This window comes from Zea mays, chromosome 4 (assembly GCF_902167145.1).
Source record: "Zea mays cultivar B73 chromosome 4, Zm-B73-REFERENCE-NAM-5.0, whole genome shotgun sequence".
In the NCBI taxonomy this organism is placed as follows: Eukaryota; Viridiplantae; Streptophyta; class Magnoliopsida; order Poales; family Poaceae; genus Zea; species Zea mays.
Genome location: NC_050099.1, coordinates 97,970,686 through 97,993,810, shown reverse-complemented (window position 1 = coordinate 97,993,810; position 23,125 = coordinate 97,970,686). Strand labels below are relative to the sequence as shown.

The 23,125-nt window shown below is 55.2% G+C and overlaps 1 protein-coding gene across 1 annotated transcript; it reads right to left on the bottom strand.

Moving 5' to 3' along the window:
- Window positions 1-454: 454 nt before the first annotated feature.
- Window positions 455-7,655, bottom strand: LOC100280237 (uncharacterized). Its single transcript, NM_001326369.1, has 17 exons — window positions 7,436-7,655; window positions 6,056-6,220; window positions 5,668-5,742; window positions 5,456-5,569; window positions 5,170-5,274; window positions 4,866-5,072; window positions 4,577-4,792; window positions 4,374-4,481; window positions 4,046-4,216; window positions 3,752-3,949; window positions 3,287-3,649; window positions 2,976-3,206; window positions 2,715-2,900; window positions 2,570-2,647; window positions 2,298-2,492; window positions 1,227-1,601; window positions 455-897 (listed from the first exon to the last, which is right to left on the bottom strand). Exons 2-17 carry the CDS (start codon window positions 6,203-6,205, stop codon window positions 709-711), a joined length of 2,961 nt encoding a protein of 986 aa, NP_001313298.1. The 5' UTR covers window positions 6,206-6,220; window positions 7,436-7,655; the 3' UTR covers window positions 455-708.
- Window positions 7,656-23,125: the final 15,470 nt, after the last annotated feature.

Genomic DNA, 23,125 nt, shown 5'->3' with positions numbered 1-23,125 from the left:
GTAGCACTAGATCGTCAACAGCACAACTTTTATCTCAGACGTGTCTTGCATGGCCGCCAAGCCCTTGGCCTCTTTGAGTTTGTCGAGGTCAGTGATTCGGTCATTCATGAGATCGAGCCTCCGTGAAGTTTAGCACTTGAAAGGATTGATGTTCTATCTCAGAGCGAAGCATAGCTTCAAAAGTTTCGCCTGTAAAAACGGAATATCAAGCAACAGCGCCAGCAGAGGCAGGCTAAGTATATACTGCAAATAGACATTTTGTCCAAGAAGAAAGCTACCATCAAGCCAAAAAAAAAAAACAATCAGTAAATGCGTACGAGAGAAATCGTCACTGCACGGACACTGGAATAATTAAATGCAATCCTTAACTTAATTCACTGCACTTCTCAATATTATATTCTGACTACAAAGAACCGCAGCGCATAGACACAACCTTATTAAGTTGAGAGAAAAAGAAACAATGCATCTTTAACCTTATAACTTGCGATGTAAAAACGGAATATCAAAAGTGCTAAAACAGAGAAAGTTTCGCCTGTAAAAACGGAATATCAAAAGTGATTTCGCCTCGCTAAGTTCCCTTCTTCTAACCGAATATAAATACGGTACCCCTCAGTAAGTCCTCATCTATAACTCCCGGCAGAGTCCAACATTTGTGGTTGTCCAAAACTTTCATAGCATGCCAGACTGCAGCCTTACACTGCCCAGTCTCTACCGACGACCTCCAGGCTTCCTTGCAGGCGGGGCCTGCTCGTCCTCGTCCGATTCAACATCTCCGTACTGCCAAATCCGCAGCCTTTCCTTCTTTGCCTTGTCCTGGAACTGTTCCAGGTTCTGGAGAGCCGTCTTCCTCTCCCTAGTGTCCCATCTCTTGCTTCTTTCGAGCCGGGCAAGCCCTTCCTGTAAACGCAGGGTGAGTAGGTAATGTTAGAAATAACATGTTCCTGGCCAAATAGCCATAATACAGCTTCACACAGGTTTTCCAATAAATTGATCACATCATCCGTCAACAAATGAACATTATGTTTCTTTACTTAGTAAAGTAGAAAGTAATGTGTGTTCTATGTTTATGGGCATTTCGTGTGGCATATATATCTTTGCTGCCTAGTTAGTAAGCAGCTATTTGTCTTCAAACATGAGCAGTAGGTATGTTCTCCAAAACATGAGCAAATGTTATGTACTAGCAAGCACTTGTATGTGTCAGCATCAAGGTAGTTCTTAGCACAAACCTCAAGCATGGTAGCGTTTATGCTACTTTCTGTCTCCGCATCAACAAGAGTAACAATGAGAACATTTCCGGTTCCTTGTCCTTTTGATTTCCCCCCAGAAGTATCATGTTCTTCGATCATTGCCCGGTATTGCTTTGAGCTACTGAGCAAACATTCACTTAGATACTCTGCTGCTTCCTGACCAAAGTCATCCTCAAGACTGGGCACTTTTATGAAAGCAAGGCTGCATAGCTGAGCAAGAGCAGGAGACGAGGAAACAGATGGGTCTACAGGTCGTAAACGACTGTAGGTAACCACCTCTTGGTTGCCATAGTCAATATAGAATACTTCAAACTTGTCGTCCGGAGATTCAACAGAACGAGGTCCATTAACAATCTGCACAAACGACATGAAGACTTCGCAATAAAATTTCTAGAATGACCAGGAGCTGACAATGACAATTCGAGAAGAGTATACAACTATATTGTGATAAGAAAATTCAGACATAAACATGCCTTTTGTCAGTACATCCTGCAAATGTGCAGGAGTAATCTATTTCTAATACAAGTGACAATATATTAACTAATTTACATGGCACACTGAAACCAAATAAATATTGAAACTTAGCTTTCTCTATTCATACTATTCATTTCACATTCACTTGCATTCTATAGATAAAAACGAATAATGTTGTAAGTCATCAACAACCACATAGGAAAACACCCGTTGTTAGACGAGTTGGGTGTGCAGTGCCACAAGGGAGTTTTTATGAAACAGGAAACTATTGTAACCAACAGAGGTTTATTATTGGTCCCATATTTATTAGATACTATGAAAAGGCTCGCCTAGTCCATGATGTGTAAAGTTCTGATGTAATTTCCATAAAAACTGTGGAAAGTTGAGACAGAATGCCCTCATCGAGGTGCTAACAACCAAAACAACTGGTACGGGTTATTTTAGAATCAAACTTACAGTGGCCATAGGAGAATAAATTTCAGTATAGAGCCCTAGGGTAAGAGCAATTGAACTATTGACTTTGGCCCATAAAGATTAGTTGATTTCATCATACACATTTAGCAACTGTACACATACCATAGCTCTGTTCCAGGAGTTGTCAACGCTAAATTGTGCGAGGACTATCTCTCCCTTCACAGGATTAAAAGCACCAATGACCGGCGCATCTTTAAGTTTCAAAGATGCAAGCTGCTGTTGAATTGAAGCCACCCTCTGGTCACCCATTGTCTGAACATAAAACTTCCCACCACCAAGAACTTCCGTGACAACAACCTAAATAGAGTCAGTCAAGAAATTAATTCTACCCAAATAAATGGGACATGCTTCAAAAATATCCTTCATTAACAAACCTTGAGAATTTGCTTTTGTTTAGATTCAGGTGTGGATCCATTGGAAGCATTTTCACCCTCGACATAGTTCTCCCATATCTTGAAAAGTTAAGCGTCAGTAAATGTTTTTAGCTTTTTTACAGCTCAGGGAGAATGGAAAAGTTACCTTAATCTTCTGTTGCTTCGCAGACTGTTCAGCTCTTGTTAGGATATAAGCATCTGAGGTCCTATCCAAGCCAAATGAACTCAGCTTGGCAAGTCCAGCTTCCAGAAGCACAGAGCCCATGTTGGTCTTGGACTCCCACAAAGAACCTATGAACGTTCCTGTCCTATCAACTGCTTCAACCTCTATCTGCATGTACCACTTGCATCCTTCAGAAACTGAAAATGGGGAAATGGAAGAACCAAGAGACAGCTAAAGTTGTACCTCCACATCTCGTTGAAGTATCCTTCTCCTCATCAAAGCAATAGCTTCGTCTGAGTATGGCTCGCCTTTACCAGGACAACGGACACCAGATAATGAGAAGGCGATACTACAAGTCTCCTTGGGAATTGTTAGTTTGAACCGATGGCCACTAAAAACATATTCAACGATGGCCGAATGCCTTCTGTTCCGCTGCAAGAAGGGAAGAAAATCTTTGGCCTTCTTTGCAGATACCTATGCATGCAAGGACCACACTGATAGGTTAATGATGATGCAGAAAATATCAAAATCAAATTGACGGAAACATCACTTACAGTTGTTAAATCTGTTATATGCATCACAGGAGATTCTTTCTGAGAATGCACGCCTTTCTTTGCTTTCTCAGCGCGTGATTCAGCTGCTAATAAAGCATCATAATAGTGTGACCTTTCCTCATAATCCCTGTGTTTAGATGTTTTAGCAAAGCCTCGTGAGAGCAAAAGCTCAGCAACATTAACTCCAGGCTGGCTAGCAGAGCTCGGAGCAGAAGATGTGTCATCTCCATCAGTCTGTGATGGTGAACCCAGAAAAACTGACCCATAATCTAAAACTCTTGTATCAGCCATGTTTGCTGTTGGAGCAGCACTCTGTCCATCTACAGTGCTGATCCTTCGAGAGTATTCCATTTCAACAGCCACCTAAAAATGAAAAAATGGGTGAAAAACTCAATCTTTTCTCTACAAAGAATAACTGTTTATGATGAATTAAAAACTTCAGCCAGATTGTCACAAGCCCCATACTTGTTTGCCAATCAACCTCGTGCGTAAGAACTCCTTAGCTTCACGAGCAAAATGGTCAGGCTTCACATCTGTACGAGCATTGCCCAACTTAGGAGCCCTAATGCTTGACAGATTAACCCGACGTTCAGCTGAAGGACTTCCATATGGAGCAGAATCATCAGCCACAATAATGCAATCCCCACTTACAACCTCTACCACCTGTGAAGAGGTCAACATGAAAAAAAAATATTTACTATCATACAATTATGTGAATCATGATGAATAGACACTATCATCTGGGAACATAAGACACACTTTTCCATTAAATTTCTGGTCATGAATGGGCTTCGAGTTTGTCGCTGGTGGCTTAAACCCTGTCCAGATTCTCAATTGATCCTTTTTAGCCTGAAGTTCTGCATTCTTCAGCTTTATTTTTACTTCAACATCAAGCATATTGGCACTCCACTCAACATACTTTGCCAGCCCCTGTAACATAAGGTTGGTATGTATACTTTTAACACAATCAGATTTAACAATTTAAGGAAGTGAAAGAAACCATATTTAACAGTATAATTTAGTTACATCATGATGCCTATTAGCATATATAGTCAAGAGAAATTATATGGATAGGCATTGGCCATACATTTTCGACAAGCTCAAGGGCCAAGTCCTTTGCAGTCTCTCCATCAGGGTAATACACAGAACCAATTATATTACTAAAGCTGTCTGTGCCTTCCACCACAATACGCACCTAGAATTTTTTTATAAGGAAAAGTTAGGCCAAGTAACAAAACAAATTATTCACACCAAGGGAATAGAGGAAGATCATAATAACAGATAGCTTACATCTCTGTTGAGAACTCTAGTCTCTGTGAAATGTTTGGCTTCTCTTCCATACCTATCTGGTGGAATTTCAGCAGAAGCTGCAGATGCAACTAGCCTTTGTGCTGTAGTCAGTTGCGCAGGTGTTCCCTCAGGATCTTCAGCGTTCGCGATATTAGCATTATCATCAGTTTCAGCAATTACAGTAGGTACCGATGGACGTCTTCCCATTGATGGAGCCTAGATTTATTTTCAAATTATATTTATTTTATATAAACCTAAAGAAAACAACACCAAATTATGAGTAGCGTACCTGTACTCCAGCAACATATATCTGCACAAACTGGAAATTAGGGAGTAAATACACACGAACAGTACTGCCATCACGAACTTGTTCAACAATGGCCTCCAAACTCTTGCCTTTATTGGAAACCGCAAAACCCTTTGCATCAAAACCACTTCCTTCACCAATTGCGGATGGTGGAAGATCTCTTATTGACTCTTCAGCAGCACCAGGTTCCTGAATGTATATAAGGAACATATGACAGCAAAATCAATAAAAGCACATCTCATGCAATGCAAAATGAATTGGTCACAAGAGATGAAAAATTGCTAACCTTGCTCCAACGACCAACACCCTGTTGTTTGGCAACTTCCTCCAACCTCAACAGCTCGGCAAGGTACGAATTTTGTTCGCCCCCCTTTGGGCCTTGCTCCTTTACCTGATTAAGCAAATAGAAGAATAATAAATCAGTAACACATCTAGTTTAGTACTACCTCTGTTCTCAAATATTTGTCGCCCGCTAGTTCATTTTTGCACTAAACCGTGACAAATAAAAAAGACGGAGGGAGTACAATAAATATGACAAATAAACTCAAATATGAAAATAGAATGGTCCCTACCCTTGCCCATCCAGCAGAAATTACTGAGTACGCAACATTCTTGTCACCTAGATAAACAGTTCCGAATTCTCGTCCAATATTAGGAGCCGTATAATCCACTCTGAATGTGACCTCCTGTAACAGCAGATTATAATTTTGCATTGTCCAAAAAAAGGAAGAATACAATGAATGATACGAGAGTTTAGAGAAGATATGAAGTTCAAATGTAGCACCTTCCCTATACAAAGCTTCCTTAGAAACTCTCTGCTTTCCCATGCAAAGGGCTCGTCAACTCCACCACGGCGAGCCTAGAACACCATGAATAAACAAGCAAAAAATAAAATCTAGAGAAATGAGTAAAATATCAAGAAGCTACAATTGAAACTGAGTACATAGTTCAAAGTGCAAAATTTAGTAACCAAGTGCAACCAAAAAATTTGAGAATTGCCCACATTCATTAATCCTCAAGCATAACCTCAGAACCTAGTAACCTAGTTTGTATAGAGCAACCCAATGACTTCCATCAATTCACAATACAAATGAAAAGTGGGAGTAAGTGAAACAACATGGAATATTGCACATTACCGACAAGGAAATTAATCAAGTGCAGATTGATCTTACCAGCCTTGGGGCCATAAGGTAGGACAGGGTGATGGACTTCTCAGGTGGGATCTCAGCTTTTGAGCTCCCCATGATTAGTAGACAATCTCCAGATGTCACAGCCTTCACCTTACCCCTGAGCCATCCTGATGCTCCTGTGTTGGATGCCATGGTACCAGCTTATACCTGCAATCAAAAAGAAAGACCGTCATTTATTAGATAGTGTAACCTATGTCTTGTTTCCTATCATATTTAGCAACTCGCATTTTGCCAATATTTGCATTTTACCTTCCATAGGTAGCTAAAGAAATGATGGAAATGGAAAATATATGGGACACTTAAGTGGAACAATCTCAGTTTTCACATAAAATGCTTCCGTTTGAAAGCAAACCAAAAAACAATTCCGCCAACCATATTTATGGTCAGAGAACACCAGTCTCCCCACTTGTCAATAATTAAAAACAACACGGCAGGAGCTATTTCACGTATCGAAAACAAAACTGAAATATCAACAGTAAGAGCAAGTTTAATAATATAACCCATAGTAAGCTTCGTCATGTTGTCATGTCACATATATCCAACTAAAAGTCTATTCATATAATAACCCTTTCATAATATAAACTAAACATTTAATACTTGCTCCATCTCTTTCTCTCACAAAGTGTCTTGCAGCCCATTTTCAGCCTACCAGTGAGCAGTCCGCTTTCTTTATCTCTGTGTTTCTCTTTTTTCCACGTCACTAAAAATCTGACATAGCATCTCTTACAGCCCGCCTATGTCACCTTATTATACTTGCTCTAATCTAAGTACCACAGATATGCGGCAGGAATGTAAAGTGCACAGGTTGACAGTCCATGACATTTTGCTTTTATGTTTTATCCTACGTAGTAATTATTCGGCACGATCAGATTTCTCTAAAGGGAAACATGCAAAAATTGCGCACGGAAGGTTTGGCCCACACATGGCCCCAAATACGTGCCAACCACCCGCCCCAGGAGTCACGCAAACCCAGACACCTTTGTACGACAAGCGCGGACAGCGCAGATCAGCAATGCGCACAGATGACGCTGAATCCAAATCTAAATTCAAAAGTGCTAAATCCAAATCTAAATCCTATACTCTGCGCCGAGCAACAGGAACAGCCATGCAGAGCTGCGACCGTACACGCGTCCGCAGATCTGGCACTGGCACAACATAAACCCGAGCGATCTCGTGGAATTCCGACCTCGGCTAGCGGGCCCCGATGGGAGCAGGCTGCACAGCGTCGAATCGACGGTGGGGCACAGCCACAGCGCATAGATCAGGGTGGGAAGCGTTCCTAAACGCCCAGATCTGCGAGGTGACGCACCCAGGCAGCCACGAAACCAAGCGTGCACATCGAATCAAGGGGCAGGAGCTAACCTGTGGCCTCGGTGGGATCGCCCCGACGCGGCGGTGACGGAGGCGTGGAACAGAGGTAGATCTGGCCGCGCGGATAAGGGACGGGCACCTCCAATCCGGCGTCCTTATATAGGCACGGGGATGGGCGCCCCTCTCGCCGGCGTGCCGACGAGGCGAGCGCGAGGGGTCGCGAGCGCGCGCGTGAGGTTTTTGGGGTGTAGCGACTGGCGAGACGACGGGCGAGGGGATGCAAGAGGGAGCTGTGGGTGCTGAAGTGTGGTGGTTTATAAGGGAGGGCGCGACGCCAGCGGCCGGTCGCCCAGACCACCAAGCGAGGTGTAAGGAAGCAGGCCTGTTTTGGCTTTGGCTGGGGTTGCCGTCCCGTCCGCGTGCTCCCGGCGCCCGCGTCATCATGGGATGGATGGGCTCGACGAGGGCCTCTCGCTCGCTGAGAATTGGGCGTGGAGTGTTGCATGGAAGACGCGAGTTCCGAACAACAGCTGCGGTTGCAGGATACTTGTTTGATTCGGTGTAAGAGATGACGCCACGTGAGGTCAATGCTTGTCCGAGCGACTTCCTTTTGCTTTCCCGTCCTGCTATCCGGCTAGGCTGACGTGTTCCCTCCTTTCTTTTGCTAAGGAGAGTGTTTGTGACAAAAGTTTACTCCGTGTCACAATGTTTAAATACTAATTATAAATATTAAATATAGTATAATTATAAAACTAATTATATAAAGAAAGAATAAACAATAAAACAAATTTATTAAGCCTAATTAATATATAATTAGCAAATATTTCTTGTACCAACAAATCATATACGAATTAGTTTTAATAAACTCATCTTACCGTTTAGAAAGAATAAACAATGAGACAAATCTATTAAGTCTAATTAATCTTGTCGGGGACCATAATTAGGGGTACCCCAAGACTCCTAATCTCAGCTGGTAACCCCATCAGCACAAAGCTGCAAAGGCCTGATGGGTGCGATTAAGTCAAGGCTCGGTCCACTCAAGGGACACGATCTCGCCTCGCCCGAGCCCAGCCTCGGGCAGGGGCAGCCGACCCCGGAGGATTCATGTCTCGCCCGAGGGCCCCCTCAAGCAACGGACACACCTTCGGCTCGCCCGAGGCCCAGTCTTCGCCGAGAAGCAACCTTGACCAGATCGCCACGCCAACCGACCGCATCGCAGGAGCATTTAATGCAAAGGTGGGCTGACACCTTATCCTGACGCACGCCCTTCAGTCGACTGAGCCGAAGTGACCGCAGTCACTTCGCCGCTCCACTGACTAGCCTGACAAGAAGACAGCGCCGCCCGCGTCGCTCCGACTGCTGTGCCACTCGACAGAGTGAGGCTGACAGCGGCCAAGTCCGGCCTCGGGCGCCATAGGAAGCTCCGCCTCGCCCGACCCCAGGGCTCAGACTCGGGCTCGGCCCCGAAAGACGACGAACTCCGCCTCGCCCGACCCCAGGGCTCGGACTCGGGCTCGGCCCCGGAAGACGACGAACTCCGCCTCGCCCGACCCCAGGGCTCAGGCTCGGCCCCGGAAGACGACGAACTCCGCCTCGCCCGACCACAGGGCTCGGACTCGACCTCGACCTCGGAGGACAGACTCGACCCGACCTCGGAGGAGCCACCGTCTCGCCCGACCCAGGGCTCGGACCAACCACGTCACAGGGGGAGCCATCATTTCCCCCTTCGCGCTCCGTCTCGCGCCGACCCATCTGGGCTGGGGCACGCGGCGACAATTCACTCGTCGGTCCAGGGACCCCCCGGGGTCGAAACGCCGACAGTTGGCGCGCCAGGTAGGGGCCTGCTGCGTGTTGACGAATAGCTTCCCGTCAAGCTCCAGATGGGTAGTCTCCAGCAACCTTTCCAGCCCGGGACGATGCTCCGTTTCGGGAGTCTTGAGTTCATGTCCCTCGACGGCAGCTACGACATGATACTCCTTCCCCCGCCGCGTGACAGCGACAATGGCGGCCGACAACCCGCCCGCCGGCGGCGGAATCGACGACGTCTTCCCCACGTGGCGGAAGAGCAACATTCGGGTTTGTCCCGTCGCCTCCCCCGCTGACGGAGGAGGAGACGGGGCAACCAAGGCCAAGCAGGAGGCGGCACCTCGTCGGCTGTCGAGCAAGTCGACGGCGCCGACGCCCCAACGGGGGACACGTCGGGCATCGACCTCGCGTCTGAGACGAAGACGAGCGTCGTTTCCCCGCAACACGCCAACTCCAAGCGGAGGGACGACGCCAGCACGCTCGCGAAGGACTTGCTGGGCGTCACCCTCGTACCTGAGACGACGGTGCAGTCTGCCCCTGACGTGACTTCGTCACCGCCCGTCGACCAAGAGGTACCGACCGATTCCCATCTCGTGCCTTTTGGATTCAGCCTCGACCCACCAAGCGACTTCGCTTCGGTGGACGCTTTCATAGTGGCGTGTCCAAACCCTCCGGGGTACGGTATGCGGTCACCCTAGGACCGGCTGACAGCCGTCTCGACCTACGGGCCCTCGGGTTCCGAGGAAGATGACGAGCCCCACTTTTGTTGGGATTTCTCCGGACTTCATGACCGCATGCGACTACTGCCTTTCCGATTGTTCCGACGATAGCCGCAGCTTCAGCGACGAGGACTGCGGCCCAAGTCGTGAATGTTTCCACGTCGATCTAGGGGGTCCCGGCGAAGGCAACCATCTTGGTATGCCGGAAAACGGTGATCCCCTAGGCCTGCGCCTCGCGTTGACATCCTTCGGGAGCTAGCTGTGGTCCCAGTCCCTGCGGGGGGTCAGGACTCACACTCGAGCAAATCCGCGAGATGTAGGCCAGGCTCGACGAGGGAGCAGGAACACTTGAGCCGTTCCGCCGGGACATCGGGCAGGAATGGGCAGGCCAACCTCCGGCCGGAGAAGCGCGTCATCTACCCCAGGGCATCTAGCACTGCATCGCCAACGATGTCAGGGCAAGGCCGCCACCGGCTTCCAGTGGGGTCGACCAGAACCTGGCTGCAGCGGCAATACTTCTTCGTGCGATGCCGGAGCCATCAACCACCGAAGGGCGGCGTATCCAGGGAGAGCTCAAGAATCTCCTGGAGGATGCCGCGGTCCGACGGGCCGAAAGCTCTGCCTCCCGAAGGCAGGGGTACCCCTCGGGGCATCGCGTTGCGACTTCCCGATTCATGCGGGAAGCCTCGGTCCACATCGGGCGCACGCGCAACACAGCGCCTACGGCCCCGGGTCGCCTCGGCAATGAGCACCATCACCGCAACCGTTGAGCCCACCTCGACGAGAAGGTGCGCCGAGGCTACCACCCCAGGCGTGGGGGACGCTACGACAGCGGGGAGGATCGGAGTCCCTCGCCTGAACCACCCGGTCCGCAGGCTTTCAGCTAGGCCATACGACGGGCGCCGTTCCCGACCCGGTTCCGAACCCCGACTACTATCACAAAGTACTCGGGGGAGACGAGGCCGGAACTGTGGCTCGCGGACTACCGGCTGGCCTGCCACCTGGGTGGAACGGACGATGACAACCTCATCATCCGCAACCTCCCCCTGTTCCTCTCCGACACCGCTCGAGCCTGGCTGGAGCATCTGCCTCCAGGGCAGATCTCCAACTGGGACGACCTGGTCCAAGCCTTCACCGGCAACTTCTAGGGCACGTACGTGCGCCCTGGGAACTCCTAGGATCTCCGAAGCTGCCGCCAGCAGCCGGGAGAATCTCTCCGGGACTACATCCGGCGATTCTTGAAGCAGCGCACCGAGCTGCGCAACGTCACTGACTCGGATGTCATTGGCGCGTTCCTCGCCGGCACCACCTGCCGCGACCTGGTGAGCAAGTTGGGTCGCAAGACCCCCACCGGGGCGAGCGAGCTAATGGACATCGCCACCAAGTTCGCCTCTGGCCAGGAGGCGGTTGAGGCCATCTTCCGGAAGGACAAGCAGCCCCAGGGCCGCCAGCCGGAAGACGTCCCCGAGGCGTCCACTCAGCGCGGCACCAAGAAGAAGGGCAAGAAGAAGTCGCAAGCGAAACGCGATGCCGCCGACGCGGACCTTGTCACCGCCGCTGAGTACAAGAACCCTCGAAAACCTCCCGGAGGCGCCAATCTCTTCGACAAGATGCTCAAGGAGCCGTGCCCCTATCATCAGGGGCCCGTCAAGCACACCCTTGAGGAGTGCGCCATGCTTCGGCGCCACTTTCACAAGGCTGGGCCACCTGCGGAAGGTGGCAGGGCCCACAACAACGACAAGAGGGAGGATCACAAGGCAGAGGAGTTCCCCGAGGTCCACGACTGCTTCATGATCTACGGTGGGCAAGTGGTGAACGCCTCGGCTCGGCACCGCAAGCAAGAGCATCGGGAGGTCTGCTCGGTAAAGGTGGCGGCGCCAGTCTACCTAGACTGGTCCGACAAGCCCATCACCTTCGACCAGGGCGACCACCCCGACCGCGTGCCGAGCCCGGGGAAATACCCGCTCGTTGTCGACCCCGTCATCGGCAACGTCAGGCTCACCAAGGTCCTCATGGACGGAGGCAGCAGCCTCAACATCATCTACGCCGAGACCCTCGGGCTCCTGCGGATCGATCTGTCCTCGGTCCGGGCAGGCGCGGCGCCTTTTCATGGGATCATTCCCGGGAAGCGCATCCAGCCCCTCGAACAACTCGATCTGCCCGTCTGCTTTGGGACTCCCTCCAACTTCCGAAGGGAAACCCTCACGTTAGAGGTGGTCGGGTTCCGAGGAACCTACCACGCAGTGCTGGGGAGGCCATGCTACGCCAAATTCATAGCCGTCCCCAACTACACCTACCTCAAGCTCAAGATGTCGGGCCCCAACGGGGTCATCACCTTCGGCCCCACGTACCGACACGCGTAGGAATGCGACGTGGAGTATGCCGAGGCCCTCATCGCCAACCTGGAGAGCCTCTCCAAGGAGGTGCCAGACGTGAAGCGCCATGCCGGCAACTTCGAGCCAGAGAGACGGTCAAATCCGTCCCTCTCGATCCCAACAACGATGCCTCCAAGCACATCCGGATCGGCTCCGAGCTCGACCCCAAATAGGAAGCAGTGCTCGTCGACTTTCTCCGCGCGAACGCTGACGTTTTCGCGTGGAGTCCCTCGGACATGCCCGGCATACCGAGGGATGTCGCTGATCACTCGCTGGATATCTGAGCTGGAGCCCGACCCGTGAAGCAGCCTCTGCGCCGATTCGACGAAGAAAAGCGCAGAGCCATAGGCGAGGAGATCCACAAGCTGATGGCTGCAGGGTTCATCAAAGAGGTATTCCATCACGAATGGCTTGCCAACCCTGTGCTTGTGAGAAAGAAAGGAGAGAAATGGTGGATGTGTGTAGACTACACTGGTCTAAACAAAGCATGTCCGAAAGTTCCCTATCCTCTGCCTCGCGTCGATCAAATTGTGGATTCCACTGCTGGGTGCGAAACCCTGTCTTTCATCGATGCCTACTCAGGGTATCACCAAATCAGGATGAAAGAGTCCGACCAGTTCGCGACTTCTTTCATCACACCTTTCGGCATGTACTGCTACGTTACCATGTCGTTTGGTTTGAGGAATGCGGGTGCGACATACCAAAGGTGCATGAACCACGTGTTCGGCGAACACATTGGTCGAACGGTCGAGGCTTACGTTGATGACATCATAGTCAAGACGAGGAAAGCCTCCGACCTCCTTTCCGACCTTGAAGCGACATTCCGGTGTCTCAAGGCGAAAGGCGTAAAACTCAATCCTGAGAAGTGCGTCTTCGGAGTCCCCCGAGGCATGCTCTTGGGGTTCATCGTCTCCGAGCGGGGCATCGAGGCCAACCCGGAGAAAATCGCGGCCATCACCAACATGGGGCCCATCAAGGACTTGAAAGGCGTACAGAGGGTCATGGGATGCCTTGCGGCTCTGAGCCGCTTCATCTCGCGCCTCGGCGAAAGAGGTCTACCCCTGTACCGCCTCTTGAGGAAGACCGAGTGCTTCACTTGGATCCCTGAGGCCGAGGAAGCCCTCGGGAACCTGAAGGCGCTCCTCACGAACGCGCCCATCTTGGTGCCCCCGCTGCTAGAGAAGCCCTCTTGATCTACGTCGCCGCTACCGCTCAGGCGGTCAGCGCCGCGATCGTGGTTGAGAGACGAGAAGAGGGGCATGCATTGCCCGTCCAGAGGCTGGTCTACTTCATCAGTGAGGTACTGTCCGAGACCAAGATCCGCTACCCACAAATTCAGAAGCTGTTGTACGTGGTGATCCTGACGCGGCGGAAGTTGCGACACTACTTCGAGTCTCATCCGATGACTGTGGTGTCATCCTTCCCCCTAGGGGAGATCATCCAGTGCCGAGAGGCCTCGGGTAGGATTGCAAAGTGGGCGGTGGAAATCATGGGCGAGACAATCTCGTTCGCCCCTCGGAAGGCCATCAAGTCCCAAGTCTTGGCGGACTTTGTGGCTGAATGGGTCGACACCCAGCTCCCAACGGCTACGATCCTACCGGAACTCTGGACCATGTTTTTCGACGGGTCGCTGATGAAGACAGGGGCAGGCGTGGGCCTGCTCTTCATCTCGCCCCTCGGGAAGCACCTACGCTACGTGCTATGCCTCCACTTCCCGGCGTCCAACAATGTGGCCGAGTACGAGGCTCTGGTCAACGGGTTGCGCATCGCCATCGAGCTAGGGGTCCGACGCCTCGATGCTCGCGGTGACTCGCAGCTCGTCATTGACCAAGTCATGAAGAACTCCCACTACCGCGATCCGAAGATGGAAGCCTACTGCGATGAGGTTCGGCGCCTGGAGGACAAGTTCTACGGGCTCGAGCTCAACCACATCGCCCGACGATACAACGAGACTACGGACGAGCTGGCTAAGATAGCCTCGGGGCGAACAACGATTCCCCCGGACGTCTTCTCCCGAGACCTACATCAACCCTCAGTCAAGACCGACGACACGCCCGAGCCCGAGAAGGCCTCGGCCCAGCCCGAGGCACCCTCGGCCCCCGAGGGTGAGGCACTGCGCGTCGAGGGAGAGCGGAGCGGGGTCGCGCCTAATCGAAACTGGCAGACCTCGTACCTGCAATATCTCCACCAAGGAGAGCTACCCCTCGACCGAGGCGAAGCTCAGCGGTTGGCGCGGCGCGCCAAGTCGTTCGTCTTGCTGGGGGACGGGAAGGAGCTCTACCACCGCAGCCCCTCAGGCATCCTCCAGCGATGCATATCCATCGCCGAAGGCCAGGAGCTCTTACAAGAAATACACTCGGGGGCTTGCGGTCATCACGCAGCGCCCCGAGCCCTTGTTGGAAACGCCTTCCGATAAGGTTTCTACTGGCCGACCGCGGTGGGCGACTTGGTGCTTCGGCTGCGACAAGACGCTCGAGGGCGGCACAAGCTCACGCCTCCCTGGGAAGGGCCGTTCGTCATCGCCAAGGTTCCGAAGCCCAGGACATACAAGCTGGCAAACAGTCAAGGCGAGGTCTATAGCAACGCTTGGAACACCCGACAGCTACGTCGCTTCTACCCTTAAGATGCTTTCAAGTTGTTCATACGCCTCGTTCACGTACGAAATCTAACCATCAAGGAAGGGTCAGCCTTGCCTCGGCAAAGCCCGACCCTCCCTCTGGGGCTAGAAGGGGGGGAACCCCCTCTCGTCAAAATTTTCCTCGAAAAAAGTCTTCCATCAAAAAGGCTTTCACGTCTCCCGGCTATATCAGTAACAGGACCCCAAGAAACGAATAAGGGCGCATGTAAGTGGCAAGGCCGACCGAGCCGAGGGACTCCTACGCCTCTGGGATACGGATACCTCACTCGTCACCTACCACGAAAAATGACTCTTACTTGGACAAGCTACCCAGCTACTGACGAACGGGTCCGGATACGCAAAACGGAAGGAAAAGAAGCACAACCTTATATTACGATAATAAAGTGTTCGGGCCTCGGCGGCCGCAAAAGACACATATGCATTCAAAGAAAACTGCTCCGGCAGAGTCAGGCGTCGCCCGGAGAAGGAGCCGCGCCCTCGGCTTCGTCCCCACCTTCGGTAAGATCCGCCCCGGCCTCGGACGATGGCGCAAGCGGGAGGATCTCTGCCTCGAAGGTGGTTGCTAGCACCACGCTTGGGCCCGCGGCGGCCGCGTCGAGCCTCTGGACTTCGGCTAGGGCGGCTTCATCTTTGTCGGGGAGGCAATACCCCTCGCTGACCCGCTCCAGATCCACGACATAGTAGGAAGCAAGCATGGTGAAGGCCTGCCTGACGCCGTGATGCAGCGCCTCGCGGAGTCTGCCACGCACATGGTCACCCAAGGCCTGCAGGCGACTTTGAGGGGAGCTTCCTGAGGGGACGTCATCGAAGCCAAAGACCCGGCAGAAGGCCGAGATGGCCTCGGACATGGTCGCGTGGTCGGCCTCCCTCTGCTCGGCCGCCTGAGCAAGCGCCTTGGTGGACTTATCAAGGGCAGACTCGAGCTCTGCGAACAGCCAAAGCAGAAGACCTCAAACACAAGTTGAGGAACCGAGCTGAAACAAAAAACTTAAAACAACCAAGACATACCTCCGGCTCGGGCACGCTGCTCCGAGGATGTGGCTTGGGCCACGGCTAGGTCTACTGCAAGGGCTCCGGCCCGAGCAGACGCCTCGGCTAACTGGACTCCAAGAGCCTCAGCCTGGCTTTCGGCCTCGACGGCCCGGCCCCGAGATTGGTCCCACTCGCCGGTGACCTGGTCAAGCTCCGACTGCCGCCGCTGCGCCTCTGCGCGTGCCGCCGTTGCCTCTGCTCCCAGATCGACACAGAGCAACCGAAGGTCCGCCACCTCGGCGCTCTGTTGGGAGAGGCGCGCGGTAGCCCTGGCGAGCGTGGTCCTCAGGGACCGCAGCGAACCCCAGACATCGACCTCGTGGCAGATGAACGACGACTTGGCGGCGCTCAGATCCGTCTGATCCTGAGGAAAGGAAGCGGGGCGTCACAAAGAACGCCTTAATCACGAGAAAGGTATGCCTGAAATCATTACCTGGAGGATCTTGGGAACGTCCCTGCAAAGGACCTCCAAGGTCGACCGGAGCGACCCCACCGTTGCCTCGGCACACTCACGAAGCCCGTCCCAAGACTGCTCCTCCCGCTCATCGTCAAGAACGAAGAGGGGATCCGAGGCCCCACGGGTCCGGAACCGAAGCAACTGGCGCCGCCCCTCGGAACTGCGCCGCGCGGGGACAAGGCTGCCGCTCGATGGGACGGGTCGCGGTCCCGCACCTCCCTCCTCCGAGGCACCAAGTAGCGATGCCTCGGCCATCTCAGCATCGGCGGCGACGGGTGGCTCCACGGCCAAAACGGCAACGGCCTCGGCAGCAGCCGGCGCCAGCGCCGATAGCATGTCTGGTGGGCCCGAGGCCACGGCCGCGCCAGCAGCCTCCCCCAGCGTGACGGCCGCCTCGACAGAAGAGTCAGCCTCGGGAGCACGCCCCACGGCAACTGGTGCCGCCTGAGCCCCCCGCTGTGGGGCGTCTTGCGAGGAGGTCAGCTGGCCGGCGAGGCCCGGCGCGGCACTAGCTGCGGAAGCTGACGCCGTCTTAAGGACCTTCCGGGGAGCCAGATCGGTCGAACCGTGACTCCGCTTGCTAAGGAGAAAAGGAAAATCAGGGTCGAGACATACGAAGGAGGAGCCTGGACAAAGATATCCTAAGATACTTACCCACTCCGAGCCACGATCAATCGTGCCTGTGGGGAGGTCTCTCGAACCTCGATTCCCGAGGGTACCGCCGAGGTCTGCCCCGCTGCCAGCTTCGGTACTGTCCTCGCCTTGGGCGCCCGAGGCACCCGAGGGACGGACTGCCCAGAAGCAGCCACGACGACCCGAGGATCGCCCTCCTGCGCAGCCGGCACGGGCGACGGTTCTCGGGGAACAGGCAGCTCGGCCTGACTCCCCGGGGTCACCTCAACTTCTCTGGCCGAGGGGTCAAGTACCCCCTCGGTCTGCCCCCGCTCTTCGGACCGGGACCCCGACGTCCCGGCCCCGGATACCGACGGCACCAGCCCGCTCGAGGGCTGGCTTGACGACCCCTGGCCCAGCCTCAGATCCGGGCTGAGGCCAAGGCTGGCAGCCATATCGTCGTCTTCATCGACGTCGTCGTCGTCAGGCGTCTTCGGCGACGGCTCCCTCGGGAGCCCATCCCTCTCCTGCCGACGACAAAGCCTTTCCAAGGCGTCCCAAGCCCGCGTCCGCTCGCGGGCCCGAGCCTTCTTCGCGTCCTTTTTCTCCTTCCTCTTCTCCGTGGCAACCCTTCGCGTAGCTCGGTCCACCGCGTCTTCCGGGACCGGTGGCAGGGAAGGCTTGTGATGCTCTACCTCCTGGAGACAGACGAAAAGTCTCGGCTGTGAGAATCAAGGGCAATCCGACGCAAGGAAAAAGAAGGAGCGGACACTCACCAAGCACACGCACCCGTGGTCAGGACGCATCAAGGGCTGGGAAAGGGCGCCGGCGTCCGGCTTCCCCAACGTGACGGCTACCCGCCTGTGGAGGTCGTCGACGGGAAGGGGATCCGAGGACATTCGCAAACCCTCCAAGTCGGCCCCCGGCGTCATCTCCCAAAGCGGCAACCGCCGCTCCGTCAAGGGAAGCACCCTCCGACGATGAATGGCAGCAACCACTCCCGTAGCGGTGAGCCCTCCTTTCCGCAACTCCTCCAGGGCCTTCAGAAGGGGCTGGAGATTCTTTTGTCTGTCACGCGGGGTCCCGTAGCGCCAGTTATCGACGGCGACGGTCACCACTCGCTGAGAAAACGATGGGAGCCTCCCGTCGTCATTTCGGAGATAGAACCACCGGCGCTGCCACCCTTTGTTCGAGGACGCAAGGATGGCGGGGATATACTACGGTGCCCGTGCCTGCCTCAGCTGGAGGATGCAGCCACCAGCCCGCACTGCCGTGCGGACCCTTCTCTCCCCCGTCGGTGAGGCAAAAAGCTCCGCGGAGAAGAGATGAGTCCACAGGTCCTAGTGAGGGTCAATCCCCAAGTATCCTTCACAAACCTTGCGAGATGGAGTTAGGACTGAGGTTGTGCAGCTCCACCCCGTAGACATGCAGAATCGCCCGCATAAAACGGCTTGCCGGCACTCCGAACCCCCGCTCGTGAAAGGAGACGAAGCTCATGACATACCCCGACGGCGAGGACGGGGCGGCTCCGCTCGGAGGGGCCATCCACTCCGGCTGCGAGTCACCAGAGAGAGGGCAAAGCAAACCCTCAGCAACAAGGGCCTCCAGGTCATCCGCCGTGACGGTGGAGAAAGGCCAGGGGTCGCGCGGCGGAACAAAGGTCACCCGGTCGGCCATCACCAAGCAGAAGAGGTGGCGGCGGAAAGGACTTGGTGAGCGGTTTCCTTTCTCTGGCTATTCCCTCGGGTTGCGAAAACCTAAGAAGGAGGCAAGTAGCAGAGTAAAAAACCGTCACCGGTCCCTTTCCCGAATATATAAACGCCCAGGCGAGACCCATTCAACACTTTGCCCGAACCCGCCGCGGGATTCAAAACTCAAAACGAAACGCCCGTTCCTCGAACGGCTCGCGCACGCGCAACGGCCGCCATGTGAACCACTCGTCCCGTCGCATTAACTCTGCGGCAGGACGAGCGGCACCTTTGGCGGGCGAAGCAGGCGACGCTTCACCTCCGCCATAATGACCGCGTCAAAAAAGGTGCGCCACGTCATTCGATTTCGTATCCTTTTCCACTTTCTCTTTCTCTCTCTTGCCGTAGGGACCGGGAAAGGGGATACCCCAAAAGGGATCCTTCTCCGCGAAGGAAGCGGGCCCCGAGCCCCCTTACTGATCAGAGGTTCAAAGGCTGGCCCCTCGGAAGGGTTCAACAGCCGCCTCAGAGCACTCGGGCTCCGCGCCCACTACTGGTCAGAGGTTCGAAGGCCGGCCCCTCAAAAGGGCTCAACGGCCGCCTCAGGCCACTCGGGCTCCGCGCCCACTACTGATCAGGGGTTTGTAGGCTGGCCCCCGAAGGGTTCGACAGCCGCCTCAGACGCAGAGCGAGGGATGACCCTGGGTACGTTTGATACATAACCAAGGCTCGGGCTATGCTCCCGAGGTACCCTAGGACATTTCCGAGACTGACGGGAACGATTTTGTAACGAAATCCCACCAGAGGGAGGCATCGAGCCCTCGGACCCCGTCAAAAGGGGACCGGGTCCGGCAAATCACCCGCAGGTACTTTTGGAGCGCGCCTCCGGGCCACTAGCCGACCCCTAACGAATGGGGCACGGGCGTCCACTCGGATTACCCATTAGCAGCTCACTGGAGACACCATGTTCGGCGCCCTCCAAGGGCAACATGGCGCTTTTCCCTCCTCCTCCTTGCGGAAAGGCGACGCAGGGGCGTATGTAAAAAAGCCAAGTCTGTCCTTGACCGTCCTCTCGCTCTGTGCGGAGGCTCGGGGGCTGCTCTCGCAAACCCGGCTCCGGCCAAACCGTTGACAGCGTCAACATACCAGCCTGAGAACTTGGGACTCGACTGTGCACCCGGGCTACGGCCAGTTCGCATGAGGGAATAACCAGACCGGCCGAAGCATCGCGAAACGCATTAAGACCTCGAAGGAGTCAAACCACTCCTCCGAGGCCTCAGGGGCTACACCCGGCGGGTGCACTCGCGCGCACCCACCGGAACGAAACGCAACCAAGAAAGGCCGGTCCCCTTGCAAAAAAGTGCGACAAAAGCCTCCAAGCGAGTATTAACACTCCCTTTGAGGCTCGGGGGCTACTGTAGGGGACCATAATTAGGGGTACCCCCAAGACTCCTAATCTCAGCTGGTAACCCCCATCAGCACAAAGCTGAAAAGGCCTGATGGGTGCGATTAAGTCAAGGCTCGGTCCACTCAAGGGACACGATCTCGCCTCGCCCGAGCCCCGCCTCGGGCAGGGGCAGCCGACCCCGGAGGATTCATGTCTCGCCCGAGGCCCCCCTCAAGCAACGGACACACCTTCGGCTCGCCCGAGGCCCAGTCTTCGCTGAGAAGCAACCTTGACCAGATCGCCACACCAACCGACCGCATCGCAGGAGCATTTAATGCAAAGGTGGCCTGACACCTTATCCTGACGCACGCCCTTCAGTCAACTGAGCCGAAGTGACCGCAGTCACTTCGCCGCTCCACTGACCAGCCTGACAAGAAGACAGCATCGCCCGCGTCGCTCCGACTGATGTGCCACTCGACAGAGTGAGGCTGACAGCGGCCAAGTCCGGCCTCGGGCGCCATAGGAAGCTCCGCCTCGCCCGACCCCAGGGCTCAGACTCGGGCTCGGCCCCGGAAGACGACGAACTCCGCCTCGCCCGACCCCAGGGCTCGGACTCGGGCTCGGCCCCGGAAGACGACGAACTCCGCCTCGCCCGACCCTAGGGCTCAGACTCGGGCTCGGCCCCGGAAGACGACGAACTCCGCCTCGCCCGACCCCAGGGCTCGGACTCGGGCTCGGCCCCGGAAGACGACGAACTCCGCATCGCCCGACTCCAGGGCTCGGACTCGGGCTCGGCCCCGGAAGACGACGAACTCCGCCTCGCCCGACCCCAGGGCTCGGACTCGACCTCGACCTCGGAGGACAGACTCGACCCCGACCTCGGAGGAGCCACCATCTCGCCCGATCCAGGGCTCGTACCAACCACGTCACAGGGGAGCCATCATTACCCTACCCCTAGCCAGCTCAGGCTTCGGGGAACAAGACCGGCGTCCCATCTGGCTCGCCCCGGTAAACAAATAATGATGGCGCCCCGCATGCTCTGTGACGACGGCGGCTCTCAGCCCCTTACAGAAGCAAGGAGACGTCAGCAAGGACTCGACAGCCCCGACAGCTGTCCTTCCGCAAGGCTCCAGCGCTCCTCCGATGGCCACGACATCACATGAACAGGGTACCAAAACCTCTCCGGCTGCCACGACGGCATGTACTTAGGGCACTAGCTCCTCTCTGCTAGACACGTTAGCACCATGCTACATCTCCTATTGTACACCTGGGCCCTCTCCTTACGCCTATAAAAGGAAGGTCCAGGGCACTCGTACGAGAAGGTTGGCCGCGCGGGGGAACGGGACGTCGCGCATAAGCCTCTCGCTCTCTCCCACGCGGACGCTTGTAACCCCCTACTGCAAGCGCACCCGACCTGGGCGCAGGACAAACACGAAGGCCGCGGGTTTCCCCTTTACGCCTGTCTCCCTCTGGTTTCCCCCCTCCGCGCTCCGTCTCGCGTCGACCCATCTGGGCTGGGGCACGCGACAACAATTCACTCGTCGGTCTAGGGACCCCCCGGGGTCAAAACGCCGACAAATCTATAATTAGTAAACATTTAGTGTACCATCACAGGAACGAATCTCTACTAATCCTTAAGGGTGGACGGAGGGCGTCCACCACGGCACCGTGCCCCCGCCCGCGATTTTTTGCCCCCGCGCGCGTCTTCCTCACGCCCGCGAATCACGCCCGCGCGCGTCGCCCTCGCCGGCGGCTAATCCCGCCCGCGCCCCCGCCCGCGTTCCTCACCCCGCGCGCGTGATGCCCTCACCCCGCAGCTTTGGTTCACCCCGCGCGCGTCGCCCTGCCCCCACCGCCCAGTCTCGTGCCCTCCCCCTCACACAATCGATACGACCGCCATCTCCGTCACCCATCTTCCAACCTCCTTCCCACGCCGCCATTTATGCCCCCTTCGTCGCTATGGTTAGGGACCACGCTCTGCTGCCTCGGGCCGCCGGCGCCAATCGGATCTGACCACGCCTGGAGCCGTCACCACCCCGAGCTCCGCCCAGATCGCGCGCTCGCCTAGCAGGACGACTGGACGAGCTCCTCCATAGCGCCGGTGGTCGGCACTAGCAGCCAAGCTCCTTCTGCGGAGGCGTGGACCCCCCGCTAATCTCGTCATGCACGCCCTCCCTCACGTCCACAGCTAGCGTGCCTCCGTGGCGCCGCCACCCCCGTGCGTGCCCCCGCCCCGTTCACCTTGGCCCCGGCAGTAGGCGGATCTGCACCTCTCCTCGCCCGCGTGCACCCCCACTACATCCTCCTACACCTTCTCCGCCATCGGCATCATCGTCTCCATCCTCGGCCCTCCCTGCACACTGCAACCGCCTCCTGACGATGCTCGCGTGGGATGGTGACGGTGACGCAACGCTCCGTGGCTTGCGCCCCACTGCCGCCTCCAGCACCTTCTCCGCCATCGGCATCTCCGTCGTTGGCGCGACATGGTGAGTCAGCAAATGCCTTCACACCATGTCTCTTGGTCTTCTATCCACCCGCCGAGGACCCGTTGCGCATAGGGCGAGGGAGTGCCCCCGTGACACCGACCCCGCCCCCGTCCAGCCATATGGCGTGCAGCAATCCTTGCGCATAGGGCGAGGGAGAGCCCCTGCCTCGGCGCCGCTCATCCCAGTCCCGCTCGAGATCCTCGCCTCCCCTGTCTATTTCCCTAGCCGCGCAGGAGCTGGGAGCACCGATCCCCGCCTCTAATCTCGCTCCCCCATCCTCCGACTCGCCAGGAGACGCGTGACCCACCATTCAATCCACCAACAAATCACGCTTAAGAAAGCAATGATAATCATGCTTAGGAAGCTCTCCGTCGTGCCAAGTTTAAGTTCCCTGACCAACAAAAGATCAACTGCAACATGAAGTGCTATGTGGGAATGAAGATGCCTTGCTGTTGAACCCTCAGGTCACAACATTTATGAAAGGTTTGATTTTGACTTGGTTGGTGCAATGTCTTGATTTTTCAGGGGTTTCACCAAGTTC

What these genes read in the sequence shown, in the direction of transcription:
- LOC100280237 (NM_001326369.1), bottom strand. Translation starts at nt 6,205, where the DNA reads ATGGCATCCAACACAGGAGCATCAGGATGGCTCAGGGGTAAGGTGAAG. An exon ending in ATATAACAGATTTAACAACT is followed by an intron (nt 3,207 to 3,286) that starts GTAAGTGATGTT and finishes TTGCATGCATAG; the next exon opens with GTATCTGCAAAGAAGGCCAA. An exon ending in TAAACGCTACCATGCTTGAG is followed by an intron (nt 898 to 1,226) that starts GTTTGTGCTAAG and finishes CTGCGTTTACAG; the next exon opens with GAAGGGCTTGCCCGGCTCGA.